Consider the following 20,056-nt stretch of genomic DNA (forward strand, 5'->3'; position numbering starts at 1 on the left):
TCATTACTAAGGTCCAAACAGGCTTGTCACTAAAGGGTTAATTGATTAAAATGCTCACCTTCAGCGTGCTGCTCTTTACATCTGTTATTATCAGATGTACATAGAGATGCAGGAAGAATACCCTGTCTGAACACAGCTTCTTCTCCATTCTCTTGCCCAAACCTTATGGAATCCTGGGTAGAATGATGAATAGATTGTATGTGTATTATTAATTGCTATTTTTGTTCTTTGTTTTATAGCTTCTTCTGAACCCCAGAGTATAGACTTTACAATATTCTAATTTTTTAAGAGTTTTAGGGAAAAAGTCCTTCTATAGTGATTCATAGTCAGAATTAATTTCTGCAATCTCAGAATCATGGTTTTACTGGAAAGAGTATCAGTAAGCAAGATGGCTAAATTGTTAAGAATCTTCACAGGATCATCAACAGTTTAATCAATGGTGAAGACTTAGAAAGGGTTAATACCATTCAAACTAAAACCTCATCATGAACAGGCATAATGAATGATCACCTGCTTCTGGAATCAATGTATTATGGAATTTTACATTTCTCATCTTCAGTACAGTATAAAAAGACACCTGTCCACATCTCAATAGCACACAGCAATAAGTCTTTGCTTGGATGAGAGAAGCAATTGTAGATCAAGTCTTGTGGTTTATTAATTAGCTGTGAGACTGATTTACTGATTTACTATTGTGAGTGTACCTACACCTTGGCATAAAGTGCACCAAAATTTGGAGCAATTTGGCACATTTTGGCACGATGACTACTGGATAGCCATGCTTTTAGACCCTCCTTATCAATGCAAAATGGAGGAATGTTTTCAGTACAATACAATAAAAGGCAGAAGCCACAGCTGCTGAACACGATGTAACATTTTTTTCAGGTGCCATGCCAACTTGACACACATCAGTAAACAGATACGCACCATCAGAACAACTAGCTTCAGTCATTCCTGGACTTTTCTCTTTTTCCAGAACATACCCTATTTCATGACTCCATGGGGTACTGGGGTGGCTGATTGGAAGTATCTGTAACTGGACTAGTTTGCTGTCTGTGTACTATCTTGAGCAGCTGCGGCTCCCCCTACTACCACTATAACTACCCCTACACATTCACTTATCTACTGCATTGCCTATCAGATTCAATGTTATCCTGCTGCTTCCGCAGCTACTGCTGCCACTGCTATTACCCCTACACAATCGCACATCTCCTGCCTTGTCTGTCAGGTTTCATACTGTTCTGCTGGTGTTCCCAAAAAGGGAGAATTTTGGGACTGCTAGTTCAGAACAAGCCATTGTTATTGTTTCCAATACTACCTTGTATGTATAAACACAAGCAGACATGTGCCCCTGTTAAGTCATATTTTTGGAAAACTTGCTCAGAACAAGCATCTGCCCCAATATGGGAAAATTTTGGAAACTTTAATTTAAAAAGCATAACAAATCTGACAGTACAGTGTGTTATTAAACAGGCTGTTTGTTAACACCTTCAACCATGCTACTAATGCTGTCTTTTTGTGAAAGAGCTTGAAAGGGAAGAAAGAGCGAAAAAGAGAGACATTTATAAAAAAAAGACAGAAAGACAAAAGAGAAAAAATATGAATCCTAGGACACCTCACAGTGTCATACACAAATTTTCAGGTCAACTGGAGCACTTTCAATTCAGGTAAAATTTATTGACCTCGGACTGTTATCCTGACTGCTCTCCTGCCTTTTGTTATTTTGCTGTTTGCCTCTCTTGTTTCCAACCCGCCTTGTCTTGAGGATTCTGGGTACTAATTAGGCTTTGATAATGAGCAGAATCACTCATCTCTACTAACTAGTTAGCCCTGAGTGGCCCCTGCTGGTGGTATGGAATCCTATCTGTGTTCACCAAAACCAGGAGTAGAACCTACGAAGAAAAGGTATAATATAAATATTTGCGCGTCTTCTGGACCCACTCTTGGTTTTGGCTCACAAATACTGCGCAAATACTGACCGTGTCAAAGATACCAAAAAAGTGTCTGATCACTAAGGCCTCTTCAGGCCTGATCATTAAAAGGTTAATGGAATGGCAATTTAGCCCATGACTCATTATTTAAACCAATTTGATAATGGGATTATGGATTTGTTTTTCCGCCCAAAAAGGAGACGAGGCGGCCTTCAGCCTAGTCAAAATAAAACATAACATCTACAAAACACATGTATTCTTGATCTTCCGACATTAATTGTAGTTGTGCTCCTAAACCGCTATTGCTCGCATCTAATAATACTATGTAAAGCTTAGAAAGAGCTATAATTAAAGACAATGTGGTATTCAATGCAAAAACTTAGCCTTGAGCAATTTGCAGACTGGAGACTCTCTCTGTCTGGGACAATTAGACGATCATGTGTAATGACAGTTGTTACAGCCTTCCTTTCTGGTGGCATTTATTCAAGGCATATAAAGCAACAAATTGATTTTTGCAACCAACTGCTCATTGCTTTTTGGTATTTAAAGCAAATCTGTCACCATGAAATTGCAATGCAGTCTGAAGGCAGTATGTTAAAGAGCAGAAGTAGCTGAGAAAATTGATATATATATATATATATACAGTATATACTAGCTGAAGGACCCGGCTTTGCTCATGTATATTTCATCTATTTCATTAAATTTTTGTGTGTGTCGTTAAAAGATATCGACAGTATCTACTATAACAGTGACCTTAACAGCCCCCCACCGCTTAACACTGACCCCATCCCCTTGACAGTGACGTCCACAGGGGCCCGCCCCCTTAACTTTGACCTTCACAGCACTCTGCCCCTTTAACAGTGACTGCCACTGTACCCCTCTCCCTTAACAGTGACCTCACAGTACCCCACTCCCTTAAAGGGGTTGTCCGGGTTCAGAGCTGAACCAGGACATACCCTTATTTTCACCCAGGCAGACCACCTGAGGCTAGCATCGAAGCATCTCATGCTCCGATGCGCTCCCTTGCCCTGCGCTAAATTGTTTTTAATAACACACTGCCGGGCGGAAACTTCCGCTCGGCAGTGTGTTCGGTGACGTCACCAGCTCTGATGGGTAGGTTTTAGCACTGCCCTAGCCGTTTTATTGGCTAGGGCAGCGCTAAATCCCGCCCATCAGTGCCGGTGACATCACCGGGCTTCCTGGCAGCCCCATAGAGAGCCCCGGTACGTCACCGGATCTCCAAAAAATGCCTTTGCCCTGCGTGATTTAGCGCAGGCAAAGGAGAGCATTGGAGCATGAACTGCTCCGATGCTCAAGTCAGGGGGGCTGCCTGGGTGAAAATGGAGGTATGTCCGGGTTGAGCTCTGAACCCGGACAACCCCTTTAACATTTACCTCACAGTACCCCGCTGCCCCTTTAATAGTGGCCTCCACAGTCCCCTCCTCCATTAACAGTGACCTCCACAATGCCCACCCCTTTAACATTAAGCTCCACAGCGGCCTGTCCCCTTAACAGTAACATCCACAGACATCCACAGCGCCCTCCCCTTTAACAGTGACCTCCACAGCGGCCACCCCTTTATTAGTGACCTCCACACTACCCTGTCTCCACCCCCTTAACAGTGACCTCCATAGAGCTCCGTTCCCTTAAAACTTTACCTCCACACCACCCCACCCCCTTAACAGTGACCTCTACAGCACCCTGCCCCCTAACACTGACCTCCATAGCGGACCATCACCTTAACTGTGACCTCCACCGTTCCCTGCCCCCTTAACAGAGACTGCCACAGCACCCGTCCCTTCAACAGTGACCTCCACAGTATCCTGTCCCCTTAACAGTGACCCCACAGTGACCCACCCCTTTAACAGTGACCTCCACAGCGGCCGCTCCTTTATAAGTGACCTCCACAGTACCCCGTTTCCTCAACAATGATTTCCACAACACCCCTCCCCCTTAACAGTGGCCTCTACAGCAATCTGCCCCTTAACATTGTCCCCCATAGCAGACCGTCCCCTTAATTGTGACCTCCACAGCAGCCTGCCCCTAGGGTGGCCAGAGGTCCGGTTTTAGGCAGGAAAGTCCGGCTTTCAGACTCCCTGTCCTCCGTCCGGTGCAGGGCCTGGACGAACACAGAGATGTCCTTTTAAACAGCTCACCCTCAGAGAGCAGCACTGTGCTGTCTGAGCATGAGCTGCAGGGAGAAAGTCTCCCTCCCCTGGGTCAGGGTCGTGTCTTAGTGGGACCTGGGGGCGGGGTTTTTAAGTCCGTATTTTGAGGGTGGCCTAAATGGCCACCCTACCTGCCCCCTGAACTGTGACCTCCACAGCACTCCGCTCCGCTCCCAGTGTCACCACAGCGCCCTGCCCCTTTAAAGGAAATCTGTCACCAGGATAATCGCTATTGAAGTAAAGCAATGTCCTAATAGCACTTAGTACCTTATTTCCAGATGTGCCTTTGATTCAGCAATAGATGTTTTCTATCTTCTTGCAGGAAGGAGCCCAGGTTCGCCTCCTGCTCGTGCCCAAGCCCACCCTCGTGCTGAGAGCAGAGAAAAGGGGGGCAGAGTTATGGCTTAAATGTGATGTAGGAGGGGTGGGTGGGCACATTGTGGCAGGAGGCGTGCCTGGGTTCCTTCCTGCAAGAGTGACGCCCCTCTGGGCACCTTACTGGCTCATTTGCATACCAAATAAACTGGATTTTCAGAGGATAAAAAATCTACTGCTGAAACAAAGGCACATCTGGAAATAAGGTACTAAGTGCTATTAGGCTATCGCTTTACTTCAATAGCAATTACTGTATGCTGGTGGCAGTTTCTTCTTTAAAGCTGACCTACAGCAGTGAAGAAAAATGGCTGGGTTGTTATGGAAACCTGAAGTAAAACAGTGTGTATGTGGAGACTAAGGACCTGCGAGCTTCTATTGGCTGATAAGGATAAGCATATTCAAGAATTATACAAATATGACACTACCGCCTCAATATCCAGTATAAGTAGATCACCTGATTAACCCTTAAATGCAGAATGCAAATATGTACTGTACATAATTTACATTAAGGAGATATATGGAGCAGACTCACAAGCTATATAATACAGCTGACATCTGGTCGCAATAGCCAGGATCAGAGATAATTCCGATCCGAGTCACTTAACCACTCAGAGGCCATTGTCAATACCTACCTGCTCACTGTCGGAACCGCGGTGGTAAGCAGGTGTAATTACAACTAAGCCATCCCCATTCACTTCAATGAGACAGCTCCTTCCTATTCACTTGAACATAAAGGAGCCGTCCTATTGAAGTGAATGGGATGGAGGAGCTGTAATTACACCTGCTCACCACTGCAGTTGCGACGGTGAGCAGGTAAACAGTGAAGAGAATGCTGCGCTGGTACGAGTGCTGCTTTCTCTTCAAACAGCTGATCGATGGGGGTGCCAATCTACTCAGCTCCTCCTGCTCTATAGTATTCTCCATGGAGATTATTTTTCATGGTGACAGGTTCCCTTTAATACAAAATACTTCAAAGGCTCACAAATGTGATATATACTACTGCTTCTTCTATGTACGTGGTGTAAAGGCCCCTCAGACACCAGGTCCCAGATGTGAGCTTGAACCTCCTAAGCAACATTGCAGTTTGTATAAGGCCTCATTCCCTCAAGCATATTATACATAATTCTGAGCTGTAATATGAAACCTATAGACTTCCATACCTCCATATATGCCTTTGATGTAATGTGACATGATCAATTGGAAGCATTGATTAGGCAAGCAATAGGTTTGACTTTGTATTATGACACTACGAAGCACAATGCGAGGTGCCTATGGCTTCATAGTACAAGGCCACTATGCCTTCTTGTGCCCACATGCAACTTCTATGCACACAGCTCTGTGAAATGTATGGCTAACACGATACTCAGATTTTCTTTTATTGTTTTACTTACAATTTGTGAGAATAAAAAGAAATGCATCCCTGCAAAAGATACAAGAAAAAGTAGTCACTAAAATGTATATATTTATTCTTAGGATTAAAGAGGTTATCCCATGATAAATGTAAAAAAGCAAAATCAGACATCATATGCTACATGATAATACCTTTCTAACAACACTAGAACCAGCCCTATACCTCACATGGATCCAGAGATCTCCCCATTCATTGCTCCAATTGCTCTTCTAGATTTATATCAAACTGACAGCTCACGGGGAGTGTCTTTTCTGGAGGCAGTTGAAGGATGAAACTGAGCATGTGTGGCCTTATCAGTGAGCAGGACAAAGAAATAGGAAAAAAACAAACAGTAGGTGGCGCTATACAGATACAGTTTCTTGAATAACTTGGTGACTATACTACATTTTTAATTACATGCAATTATGAAGGTGTCCAGATCCAGGTGCTGATTTGAAAACTGCAGAATCTTTTTCGTGAGACAGCCCCTTTACGAATGAGTCCATTAACAATCTTAAAATATTTCTGTGTATCAGGAGGTTGCAGATTGAGTCACTTTTCTCCATTGTTTGGTATGTTAGACTCCATCACGGGCATCTATGCCCCTTTTGATGAAATCCATAATTTTATTGGTCTTAGTAGCAGCTGCCTGACACTGGTTTCTACTGTTAAGTTTGTCTTTTTCCATGTCAGTGTTACCCAGTGCTTTCCATTTAGTATTTACTGGTAATATTTGAGTAAACTTCTTGAACTTTTATTCTTGGACTTAAAACTTCTTATTTTTCAGCACAGGCTTTATGCCCCTTAGGCATTTTATCTTAGTTGGTACAGGCTGATTATACACTCATATGGTCAACAGCTATCTCCTCTGACCCTTCATAAACATGTGTCCTGAATACGAAGTGGGCAGAAAGCCTCTGCTAGGAACCACTGCCCAATCCTTATCCCCCCGACATCTGCCATTGGGTGAGAATTGGGAATCCCCCATACACATTAGATGATTGGCTGGTCCCGCTGAAATCAGTGGGTTTAGATGACACTTATCTAATGAGTATGGCTAGCTTTATTTTCATTTTATTCGGCTGTTTCCATTTCCCTCCTTTACTTTTTGGTCATGAGGCATGTTCCCCATGCGCACTCCAGACATGGCAGCATTGGTATCGTGCATGCACTAGAATGTGTTCTCCTGAACTCCTGTCCACCACACAGATGATAAGAAGGAAGAACTGTACAAAGCGCAGCCTCCGATCTTAGCTCACAGTGGTGGGCATAATCCTTGACAACCAAATACAAACAATGTGGGTGGAGGGGCAAGCATGAGAACAGGGTACTTTATTAATTTTTGATAAGAGCCTTATTTTTACATTTTCTTTAACCAGAGACTGGAATGGTCAAATGGGAGTTGGAGACATGTTCAATATACTTAAGCCTACTCATTCTTTTGTTTAAACCATGTTTAGGTAAATGGAGGACCCAGAAGCACATCTATTCCAGTCACGGAAAGGGAATAGAATAGAACAGATGGTAGTGAGATGGCTACGGCGATCACGAGATGGTTCATCTCGGTAAGTTTTATTTTATCTATATTTTAAAGTTTATTTATAAAATTTTTATTGAACTTGTTTTGAAGACAACTTGCTCTGCACTGTATTGTATAGAATCACTAACAGCATTGTTCCAGCATACAATGTTGAAGACTAAGACTAATTTCACAAAAGCATGTTTGGTCCAGGAAACGTGCAATGGCTTCATTTCCCAGACCGAACACTGCTAGCTCTGGCTGGAACTCATGTTATCCGACATCATTATGATTAGAGATGAGCGAATTATTGACAAGTTTGATTCGGCTGATTTGCCAAATAAAAAAAAAAAAATAGCTTTGTGACAAAGTGCATTTTCTTGTAAGTAGCGAGTGAAATGACAGGGAGCTGCAATAGCGCTGCTCCCCATCATTGTACCCCTCAGATGCCGTGTTCATACATGATCGCGGCATCTGAGTGTAAAAACTGTGTAAAAGTAACATAAAAAATAAAAAAAATAAAACTTACCACCTCCATTTGCTAGCGACGGGCCAGCCACCGCCATCTTGCTTGAAGATCTGGCGCGAAATCTTGCACGGCGTAAGATGACGTCATCATGCCGGTTGGCCGAGATCTTCAATCAAGATGGCAGGATAAATCAAATTTAAATCAAAGGATAAATCAAATTTATCCTTAAATTCAGATCAAATTCCACTTTGTGGGATTCGATTCGCTCATCTTTAATTATGATGCTGTAAGTTCCTGTCAGAGGAGCAATATTTGATCTGGGAAATGTAACCATCACATGGACTGTGTTTCCTGGACTAAACATGAAATTGGCTTTGGAATCATCAGTGGCGCCTGGTCCAGAGCCAAAGCCACCTTTCTAAGGTCATTCATAAGAACACTTAAAAGGGGTTTTTCAAGATTAAACTTTTTGAACAGACCTCTTCAGAGTGGCTGGACCAGTAGTGGGGTTCATACTTACCTGGTTCCTGCCGCTGGATTCTGGCTGCATCGAAGGTCCCATTGTTCTGGGAATCAGCATCCTGTTGATGGGCGTTATGTGACTGGCCTCAGTTTTGACCTGTCACCCATGTGGCACGTGACACCCTGACATACCACATTGGTGACAGGTCACAGCTTCCCCACCATGGCTCCAGCTACTCTAATGGGGTATGTTAAAAAAGTTTAGTCTTGGATAATTGTTTTAACACTTGGTAAACTTCAAAGCATTTACTAAGTTTTGCAAATGCTAATAAGTACAACTGAATAGGGAAATCCAGACAAAATGATCTGCTATGCCATAGATACATATGAGAAGATTACATTGGAGAAGGGTATGATCACCAGTGAGAGGCTAAACTCTTTTGGTACTGATAAGAGATGTCTGTTATTTGAAAACTAGTACAGTTTGCCTTTAAAGTTGTAACAGATTCACTGTAAGGTTTTGTGATTTTTGTTCAGCGTCTACACAATAGCAGACATACACTGGACAAAGTATTGGGACACACTTCTTAATCATTTAATTCAGGTGTTTCATTCAGTCCCATTGCTATAGGTGTAAAATACAGCATCTAGCCATGCAGTCTGCCTTTATAAAAATCTTTCCTGAGAAGCATAGTGCTTAAAACTCACCAACTCAATACCTGCAGAGTTCCCTACCTCCTCTGGCCTTAAAGGGGTGGTCTCATCTGAGAAAGTGGAGGCATATCACTGGGATCCACACCTATCTCTTAAAGGGAGCCCCGAAAGTGTTGGAGGGCACCGACTCGGCTTTTTTCAATCGGGCCTATAGAAGGGAATGGGAGCAGTGGTCAGTCATGCACGGTGCTTTCCCATTCACTTCTATGGGTAGAGTGCTTGGTGGCTGGACCGGAGTCTTCCAGCCACCACTTTGCCCGCTCTATTCTCGATATAGGTGCGGGTCCCAGCGGTGGAACAATGGGATATTATTTCAGATGAGACACACCCTTTAACATCAGCACAAAAATTGTGCTCCGAAAGCTTCATAGCATAGGTTTCCATGGATAAACAGCTGCAAGCCTCATATCACCAAGCACAATGCCAGGCATCAGATGGAGTGGTGTAAAGTATGCCACCACTGGAATATGGAGCACTGGAAATGTGTTCTGTGGAGTGTTGTATCATGCTTCTCTACCTGGCATACTGATGGATGAGTCTAGGTTTAGAGAATGCAAGGAGAACATTACCTGCCAGACTGCATTGTGCCAAATGTAAAGTTTGGTGGAGGAGTGATAAAGCTATGGAGTTTTTTTTCAGGGGTTGGCCTAGGACCCATAGTTCCAGAGAAGGGAAATTTTAATGCTTCAGAATACCAAGAAATTTTAGAAAATTGTATGCTTCCAACTTTGTGGGAACATGTTGGGGGATGAGCTTTTTCTGTTTCAACATGACTGTGCCCCAGCACACTAAGCAATGCCTATAAAGGCATGGCTGGGTAAGTCTGGTGTACGAGAACATAACAGGCCCACACAGAGCAGTGGCCTCCCACCCCATTGAACACCTTTGGGACAAACCAGAATGGAGATTGTGAGTCAGGCACTCTCTTCCACTATCAGTGTTTGACCTCACAAATGCTCTTCTGGTTGAATATAGACAAACATTCCCACAAACACTCCAGAATCTCCAGGAAAGCCTTCCCAGAACAGTGGAATTTGTTTTAGCTACAAAGGTAAGCCAGTGGTCACATTGGTGTAAAATGAATGTGACTTTTCTTCATGATGTGGATTGTTTTCACAATACTGTGTTGTAGTCCATATTCATTTGCCAAAAAAGGATTCAACATGGCTAGATGTTTATACACTGAGCAATCAAAGTGAAATGGTTATAATAAACTGTATAAATTGTTTAGCAGGGAATAAATTGGCTGATGTATACTGCGACACTGCGGTCATATGTCTTACTCGATTGTTATTCATGTACCTGTCCTGTCATTTTCATTCTAACCTTGTTTTGAAAAGTGGAAGAAGCTCAACCGGGGACACTCCATCCATAGGTCCAAACCAATATGCATGTTCAATGAAGATCACCTTGGACATCAAGAAAGATTTGCACCTTGACAGCTATGGCTTTGACATATCTCTGAACCACCCTCTATCTGTCACAGCTGTTACTGCAGGTAGGTGGATTTCTAATTTTAAAAGGACCCTTTCATCAAATTTTTAATCACATATTAGCAGTCTGTATAAAAATAGATTTTTAATGTAATTTTTTTAAGTCTCTCCATGTATTCTACTTTTAGCTGTGATTCTTTAACTTCCTCCTTTGTTTGAACTTTTAGGCCCCATTCACATGAGCGAGTTTTCAGCGTGGGGGATGTGAACGCATAGCACCCGCACTGAATACCGACCCATTGATTTCAAAGGGTCTATGTACATGAGTGGTTTTTTTCACACATCAGTTCTGCGTTGCGTGAAAACGCAGCATGTGGAGTGAATGGGGCTTTAGTGAAAAAGTGCGGATGCAATGCGTTTTTCACTGATGGTTGCTAGGAGATGTTGTTTGTAAACCTAAGGCTACATGCACACGGCAGTGAAAAACAGACATGTGATGTACATTTTTTTAACGGCCATCACACGTCCGTTTTAAGACCAATGATAGTCTATGGGGTTATTCACATGGCAGTTTTTTTGACTGTCAGTGAAAACTTCAGTTTCTTAGAAAGGCATCAGTGGAAAAAAACATCCGTTAAAAATGTCAGTTTTTAACGGACGTTTTTTTTTAACTGTCATGAGCATATAGCCTAAGTTTTTTAATCCACGTGTGAAAAACGCATCAAAACGCATTTTGCTAATTGCATCCGCGTGGAAAAAACTGAACAACTGAACGCAATCGCAGACAAAACTGAGTAAACTTGCTTGTAAAATGGAGCGATCCGCCACGCTTGTGTGAAAGAGGCCTTAGTATGGTAAACAACCTCACTTAAAATTTTTGGTCACGCCATCACTCTGAGCAGAGTGCTATCCTCGTGTTGCCATACTGTTAACTCAATTGTACATCTACAGTAATAATGAGAGTTAAATTGCAGATAACATCTTCCCCCTGCGGAAGCAGTAAAAAAAAAAAAAGGGAGGGGGGAATCAAACATTGGAGTCTATGAGAAATGTACTAGTTTCCTATGGAGCCTTGCCACAGACAGGGGCTCCATAGAAAACACTATGCAGCAGCCTCCTGTCATTCACCGTGACATGGGCTACCGCATACAAGCTCCAGCTCCTCTGATCGCTGCCAGAGGGAGCCGGAGCATACCCGGAAGCGTGCACTTCTGGGTTTTCACGCGCTCAGATGCCGTGTTCAGGATTTCATTTATCACAGACTAGTGTTCATCCACTTTTATATTGTAGAGGACTCTGTCCAACAATATGGTGTGACTCCTGATTGTTCAAACATGTTTCAAAAGTCTGGTAAGGCCTCATGCACACGACCGTTGTGTGCATCCGTGGCCGTTGTGCCGTTTTCGTTTTTTTTTCGCGGACCCATTGACTTTAAATGGGTCCGTGGAAAAATTGGAAAATGCACCGTTTTGCAGCCGAGGCCGTGATCCGTGTATCCTGTCCGTCAAAAAAATATGACCTGTCCTATTTTTTTGACGGACAACGGTTCACGGACCCATTCAAGTCAATGGGTCCGTGAAAGAACACGGATGCACACAAGATTGGCATCCGTGTCCGTGATCCGTGGCCGTAGGTTGCTTTCATACAGACGGATCCGAAGATCCGTCTGCATAAAAGCTTTTTCAGATCTAAGTTTTCACTTCGTGAAAACTCATATCCGACTGTATATTCTAACACAGAGGCGTTCCCATGGTGATGGGGACGCTTCTAGTTAGAATACACTACAAACTGTGTACAAGACTGCCCCCTGCTGCCTGGCAGCACCCGATCTCTTACAGGGGGCCGTGATCAGCACAATTAACCCCTTCAGGTGCGGCACCTGAAGGGGTTAATTTTACTATCATATCCCCCTGTAAGAGATCAGGGCTGCCAGGCAGCAGGGGGCAGACCCCCCATTTCCCAGTTTGAATATCATTGGTGGCCAGTGCGACCCCCCCTCCCTCCCTCTATTGTAATAATAGCTTGGTGGCCAGTGTGAAGCCCCCCCGGCCCCCCCCCTTCCTCCCTCTATTGTAATAAATCGTTGGTGACACAGTGTGCGCCCCCCATCGGGCCCCCCCCCTTCCTCCCTCTATTGTAATAAATCGTTGGTGGCACAGTGTGCACCCCCCATCGCCCCCCCCCTTCCTCCCTCTATTGTAATAAATCGTTGGTGGCACAGTGTGCGCCCCCCATCGGCCCCCTCCCCCCCTTCCTCCCTCTATTGTAATAAATCGTTGGTGGCACAGTGTGCACCCCCCATCGGCCCCCCTCCCTATATAGCATTAACAACATTGGTGGCCAGTGTGCGGCCTCCCATCTCCCCCCCACCCCCCCCCCTCCCCCCCGATCATTGGTGGCAGCGGAGTTCCGATCGGAGTCCCAGTTTAATCGCTGGGGCTCCGATCGGTAACCATGGCAACCAGGACGCTACTGCAGTCCTGGTTGCCATGGTTACTTAGCAATAGTACAATAGTAGAAGATTCATAGTTACCTGCTGGCTGCTGCGATGTTCGTGTCCGGCCGGGAGCTCCACCTACTGGTAAGTGACAGGTCTGTGCGGCGCATTGCTAAATGAACTGTCACTTACCAGTAGGAGGAGCTCCCGGCCGGTCACAGACATCGCAGCAGCCAGCAGGTAAGTATGAATCTTCTACTATTGTACTATTGCTAAGTAACCATGGCAACCAGGGCTGCAGTAGCTTCCTGGTTGCCATGGTTACCAATCGGAGCCCCAGCGATTAAACTGGGACTCCGATCGGAACTACGCTGCCACCAATGATTGGGGGGGGGGGAGATGGGAGGCCGCACACTGGCCACCAATGTTGTTACTGCTATAGAGGGAGGGGGGGCAGATGGGGGGCGCACACTGTGCCACCGATTTATTACAATAGAGGGAGGAAGGGGGGCCGATGGGGGGTGCACACTGTGCCACCAACGATTTATTACAATAGAGGGAGGGAGGGGGGTGGCGATGGGGGAGCACACTGTGCCACCAACAATTTATTACAATAGAGGGAGGGAGGGGGGGGCCGCACTGGCCACCAATGATATTCAAACTGGGGAGGGGGGGGTCTGCCCCCTGCTGCCTGGCAGCCCTGATCTCTTACAGGGGGATATGATAGTACAATTAACCCCTTCAGGTGCGGCACCTGAGGAGTTAATTGTGCTGATCACGGCCCCCTGTAAGAGATCGGGTGCTGCCAGGCAGCAGGGGGCAGTCATGTACACAGTTTGTAGTATATTCTAACTAGAAGCGTCCCCATCACCATGGGAACGCCTCTGTGTTAGAATATACTGTCGGAAATGAGTTTTCACGATGTAACTCATATCCGACAGTATATTCTAACATAGAGGCGTTCCCATGGTGATGGGGACGCTTCAAGTTAAAATATACCATCGGATTGGAGAAAACTCCAATCCGATGGTATAAAAGAACTCCAGACTTTACATTGAAAGTCAATGGGGACGGATCCGTTGGAAATGGCACCATATTGTGTCAACGTCAAACGGATCCGTCCCCATTGACTTGCATTGTAATTCAGGACGGATCCGTTTGGCTCCGCACGGCCAGGCGGACACCAAAACGACTTTTTTTTCATGTCCGTGGATCCTCCAAAAATCAAGGAAGACCCACGGACAAAAAAACGGTCACGGATCACGGACCTACGGACCCCGTTTTTGCAGACCGTGAAAAAATACTGTCGTGTGCATGAGGCCTAAATGACAGCACGGCAATAGGCAGGGTAATGTAAAATGAATGATCTGTACCACATTTTAGAAAATTGAGAATGTGGGTGACTGTAGGGCAAGACGCAGCATAGTAAGCACCAGCCATCTGGCCAGTAGAAGCAGGCAATAGTTTTCCCTTGCTTCCGGTAGGCGCTGGATTATTACTACACAGGAAGCTGATGAGATTGTGGACTCGATGGCTCAATCATCATCTCAGTGACAGCAGGATGATGTTGATGTCATATCTGAGCACCCTCTGACATAGCAACCTATCAGCCTTTGAGTCAGGGTTCAGTGCATTTCTCCTGCTCCCCCTCCTTGTTGTCCCAGAGAAGCCTTTCATTTCCATTCTCTCTGTCTTCATTGCTCCCTCCTAGTGATGCACCTTCTTTTTATCCTTAGAAGAGACAACACCCTGGGTGCTATGGAAGATAGTCTTCCTGTTGATGAGTTGACTGAGAAAAGGCAGCATTTAGACAACCTAGAGGTGGAGGTCCAGGCGTGGTAGAGGACCTGATGACTGAAATGCATAGCAGTGTTGGTGATGTTGGTAGGGACACTGGTAGCCATGGTAATACTAGCATTCATGGCAAATACAAAGGTAGGAATCAAGAAGGGGGAAAGGAAACCATTACATATTACAGCCTGAAAAAAGTGGCAGGGATGATGGTGATGAAGACTATGATGATCATTGTGTGTTGCACAGGACCTGGGAACCAGATTAGGGTGATGAGTAAGGGATGATGACAGAGGAGGAGTGGTGGTAGAGATTAACAGCAGAGCCAACATACAGCCAAAACATCCCAAAAAAGATCTCCTTCTGCCATAGTGCTTGAAATCAGCTGATGCTGTAAAGGCAAGTCTGGGTGGTGGTAGTGGTAGAAGTGTTGTGATCCTTGTTGGTAATAGATCTGTGCCCTGTCTGCCTGTCCAATATGTTCCATACTGTATTGCTGCTGCTGCCACAGCTACTACTACCCCTACTGCCACTACTACTACCCATTTAGAGCCATACATCTCCTGCTTTGTCCATCAGGTTCCACACCATACTGCTGCTGCCGTGGCTACACTTCCCATTACTACAAACCCTACACAGCTGCACATCTCATGTCTTGTCTGTTAGGCTCCATACTGTATTGTGTTGTTGCTGCTGTTCCCGGAGATTTTTTTTCATGGCTTTTGTAAAAACAAAAGCCATTCCTTCTTCATTTTCCTGGAACTCAGGCACACTGTGCCACCGGCAAATGTATTTGCGGAGGTGAAATTAGTGGAGATAGAAAAAAAAAAATATATATATATATATTTATTATTTAAGATAACACCAAACTTGCTTCTACATTCCAAAAAGGGATACATTTTGGACCGCTTGTTCAAAACAAGCCGTTTCTTCTAGTGCTAAGCGCGAATATTCAAATCTCAAATTTTTATCGCGAATATCGCCACTTCGAGAATTCGCAAATATTTAGAATATACAGGTCCTTCTCAAAAAATTAGCATATTGTGATAAAGTTCATTATTTTCTGTAATGTACTGATAAACATTAGACTTTCAGATATTTTATATTCATTACACACCAACTGAAGTAGTTCAAGCCTTTTATTGTTTTAATATTGATGATTTTGGCATACAGCTCATGAAAACCCAAAATTCCTATCTCAAAAAATTAGCATATCATGAAAAGGTTCTCTAAACGAGCTATTAACCTAATCACCTGAATCAGCTAATTAACTCTAAACACCTGCAAAAGATTCCTGAGGCTTTTAAAAACTCCCAGCCTGGTTCATTACTCAAAACCGCAATCATGGGTAAGACTGCCGACCTGACTGCTGTCCAGAAGGCCATCATTGACACCCTCAAGCAAGAGGGTAAGACACAGAAAGACATTTCTGAACGAATAGGCTGTTCCCAGAGTGCTGTATCAAGGCACCTCAGTGGGAAGTCTGTGGGAAGGAAAAAGTGTGGCAGAAAACGCTGCACAACGAGAAGAGGTGACCGGACCCTGAGGAAGATTGTGGAGAAGGACCGATTCCAGACCTTGGGGGACCTGCGGAAGCAGTGGACTGAGTCTGGAGTAGAAACATCCAGAGCCACCGTGTACAGGCGTGTGCAGGAAATGGGCTACAGGTGCCGCATTCCCCAGGTCAAGCCACTTTTGAACCAGAAACAGCGGCAGAAGCGCCTGACCTGGGCTACAGAGAAGCAGCACTGGACTGTTGCTCAGTGGTCCAAAGTACTTTTTTCAGATGAAAGCAAATTTTGCATGTCATTCGGAAATCAAGGTGCCAGAGTCTGGAGGAAGACTGGGGAGAGGGAAATGCCAAAATGCCTGAAGTCCAGTGTCGAGTACCCACAGTCAGTGATGGTCTGGGGTGCCATGTCAGCTGCTGGTGTTGGTCCACTGTGTTTTATCAAGGGCAGGGTCAATGCAGCTAGCTATCAGGAGATTTTGGAGCACTTCATGCTTCCATCTGCTGAAAAGCTTTATGGAGATGAAGATTTCATTTTTCAGCACGACCTGGCACCTGCCAAAACCACTGGTAAATGGTTTACTGACCATGGTATTACTGTGCTCAATTGGCCTGCCAACTCTCCTGACCTGAACCCCATAGAGAATCTGTGGGATATTGGGAAGAGAAAGTTGAGAGACGCAAGACCCAACACTCTGTATGAGCTTAAGGCCGCTATCGAAGCATCCTGGGCCTCCATAACACCTCAGCAGTGCCACAGGCTGATTGCCTCCATGCCACGCCGCATTGAAGCAGTCATTTCTGCAAAAGGATTCCCGACCAAGTATTGAGTGCATAACTGAACATAATTATTTGAAGGTTGACTTTTTTTGTATTAAAAACACTTTTCTTTTATTGGTCGGATGAAATATGCTAATTTTTTGAGATAGGAAATTTGGGTTTTCATGAGCTGTATGCCAAAATCATCAATATTAAAACAATAAAAGGCTTGAACTACTTCAGTTGGTGTGTAATGAATCTAAAATATATGAAAGTCTAATGTTTATCAGTACATTACAGAAAATAATGAACTTTATCACAATATGCTAATTTTTTTAGAAGGACCTGTAGTGCTATATATTCATATTCGTGAATAGTGTTGAATATTCTAATCGCGAGTCAAGTAAACAATGACTGGAGATCACGAATTCTCGAATTTGCTAATTTATGGCAAATATTTGGCCAAACATTAGCTAAATATCGCGAATTTGAATATTGCCTATGCCGCTCATCACTAGTTTCTTCTTCTGATCCACCATGTGTGTATAAACAAAAGCAGACATTGCCCAAAAGGGATAATTTTTTTGACCGTTTTATAATTTTTAAAAGCATAACAAATCCAACAGTGCAGTATTTTAAAAACAGGGTATTTGTTCTACCACATGTTTTCTACCCATAGCCATATACAGTATGTCATTTTGACTACTGCAGTCGTGGCATAAAATAGTTTAAACTATAATAAAGTCCTAGGACACCTCAGAGTCATACACAACTTCTTAGGGCAATCTGAGCACTTTCGATTCAGGTCAAATTTATTTGTACCTAAATCTTTTCTGCCGACTGATCCCTTTAAATCTAACCAGAATTTCAAGAAATTTGCTCATCTCTAGTAGATGCTGATATTTGCCCACTAAGTGTATAAATGCATGTATAGCATGTATATTAAATAGATTAGATAAATGTAGCTGTATGGATGCAAAGGTATTGCACAAGTATTGTGATCCTATGTTGCTATGTCAGAGGGTGCTTAGGTTACATAAACTGATGCTATACTAATGCTTGTGTACACCAGATTAAATTAAAATTATTTATTTTTTAGGCGGTCCAGCTGAAGGGAAATTATTGCCAGGGGATCAAATCTTTGCAATCAACAATGAAAATGTGGAAAACATCAATGTTCAGAAGGCAACAGACATGGTCAGGTAATGTATATGCTGCCACTAAGCGTATTGCTGAAATTATTACTGCTGTGTGATATTAACATTTTTTTTTTTTAAAAGTTAGCTATGTGTACTATAGCATGTGTGTAGAATACAATAGCTATACTTAATTCATTTCTATAAATTATATAATATAAATTACAGCATAACCTCTCTAAAAGACCATCTCTTTGAATGTACCATCCCTTATACAGACCAGATTTCCTGTGACAGATTTTAACTTCCACCACATATTAGGCTACTGGCCATCTTCTTTTAGAAAACCATTCCCCCTGGGAGACCACTTTGTAATACACTTCTGAGTAGTTGTTTCAAAGAGGTTTCACTCTAAAGGCATAGATGTAATAGGTGACGTTACATTTTACCGACTACATCACTCTTAACTCACTACGTAAAGATATAGTAGAATATTCACTTGCCTTCCTATGTAAAACCACAGGTATAATATTGAAATGTATTGATGTTCTAGATCAGGGATAGGCACACTGCGTTTTTCCAACTGTTGTAAAACTACAACTCCCAGTATGCCCAGTCTGCCTACAGCCGGGCATGATGGGATTTGTAGTTTTACAACAGCTGGAGAGCCGCAGTTTGCCTATCCCTGTTCTAGATAGATGATGCAGGAAATACAGCTTGTTGGCAAAAAAAGCTAACTCATCTCTGATGCATCTGCATATATAAATGTACAAAAGAGCTGAATTTGTCATTGAACTGTGCACAATGGTTTGTAAATCCTTTAGAATTTTCTATATTATGCCCCTCCCACGTGTCACAGATTGTAGCTAGGTGCTTGAATATTTGATCATTTGTAGATCTTAGTGACTCCTACAACTTCCTTGATTTTCATAACCTTAAGCCTTGTCCTTTTGGTGTTAAAATTTCTAAGTTGCGGAGTGTATTACTCCCTACCTCTGGCTTAATGAAGATACTACAATAGCAGCCGGAGGGTCTTCAGTAAGGCTCCGGTGGCCTTATCAACCACTCAGAACCTGGTAATCACATGATGGGGCGACGGAGTCAGATGGGGACCTCTCTCCCTCTGTCTAACCACATAGATGTCATAGTTGCTATCGACCACATAATCTAAGAGGATGAATAGCTTGTATCACAGTTATCTTCAGTCCTGTAAGTTGCAGGCTGGTGTCAGCTGTATAAAAGATCAGACACCCTTCTGTGTGTGGAGCGGGCTCATACAATCCCTGCTCACCTATAATGTATGCATGTACCGTACAGCAAGGTGGGGGGAAGAGGTTAATCCGTGGGAAAAGCTGGCAATAAGTGTTCAATTACCATGCAGCTCCACCACAGGGGCATAACAACTGATGTGCCACAAAACATGAAATTCCATCTCCGAAAGCTGGCATATACTATTTTAGATAAATATTGTGCTATTTTTTTCTCTAAGTATCAACTAAAATATTGTCTGCACCAATATAAATGTGCCGTAGGGTGTCTGAGAGACAGGAAATCTGCACCTCATTTGTTCCTCATTGACGGTCTAGTTTCATGGCTTTAAGATGGTTTTATAGTATGTTAGTAAGGAAGTATGTATTGCATGCATTCAGTGGCTATGTTTCTTCATGGCCTCCAACATGCCTGCATAGGAGTAGTGATGTTCCGACCTATTCGCCGGCGAATAGTTCCCGGCGAACATAGCTTGTTCGCGTTCGCGCTGCGGGCGAACATATGCAATGTTCGTTCCACCCCCTATACATCATCATTGAGTAAACTTTGACCCTGTACCTCACAGTCAGCAGACACATTCCAGCCAATCAGCAGCAGACCCTCCCTCCCAGACCCTCCCACCTCCTGGACAGCATCCATTTTAGATTCATTCGGAAGCTGCATTCACAGTGAGAGGAGGGACAGTGCTGCTGC

At 43.8% G+C, this 20,056-nt stretch overlaps 1 protein-coding gene across 3 annotated transcripts in view; it reads left to right on the forward strand.

The window, feature by feature from the left end:
* Positions 1-20,056, forward strand: part of FRMPD1 (FERM and PDZ domain containing 1) — a 194,352-nt gene that overhangs the window by 115,451 nt on the left and 58,845 nt on the right. For all 3 annotated transcript variants that reach the window (XM_044270938.1, XM_044270929.1, XM_044270948.1), the window contains 3 exons: positions 7,325-7,429; positions 10,369-10,526; positions 18,058-18,160. In XM_044270938.1, the coding sequence (XP_044126873.1) occupies positions 7,329-7,429; positions 10,369-10,526; positions 18,058-18,160 (362 nt within the window). In that variant the 5' untranslated portion in view covers positions 7,325-7,328. The remainder of the gene's footprint in view (positions 1-7,324; positions 7,430-10,368; positions 10,527-18,057; positions 18,161-20,056) is intronic.

This window comes from Bufo gargarizans, chromosome 1 (assembly GCF_014858855.1).
Source record: "Bufo gargarizans isolate SCDJY-AF-19 chromosome 1, ASM1485885v1, whole genome shotgun sequence".
Classification (NCBI taxonomy): Eukaryota; Metazoa; Chordata; class Amphibia; order Anura; family Bufonidae; genus Bufo; species Bufo gargarizans.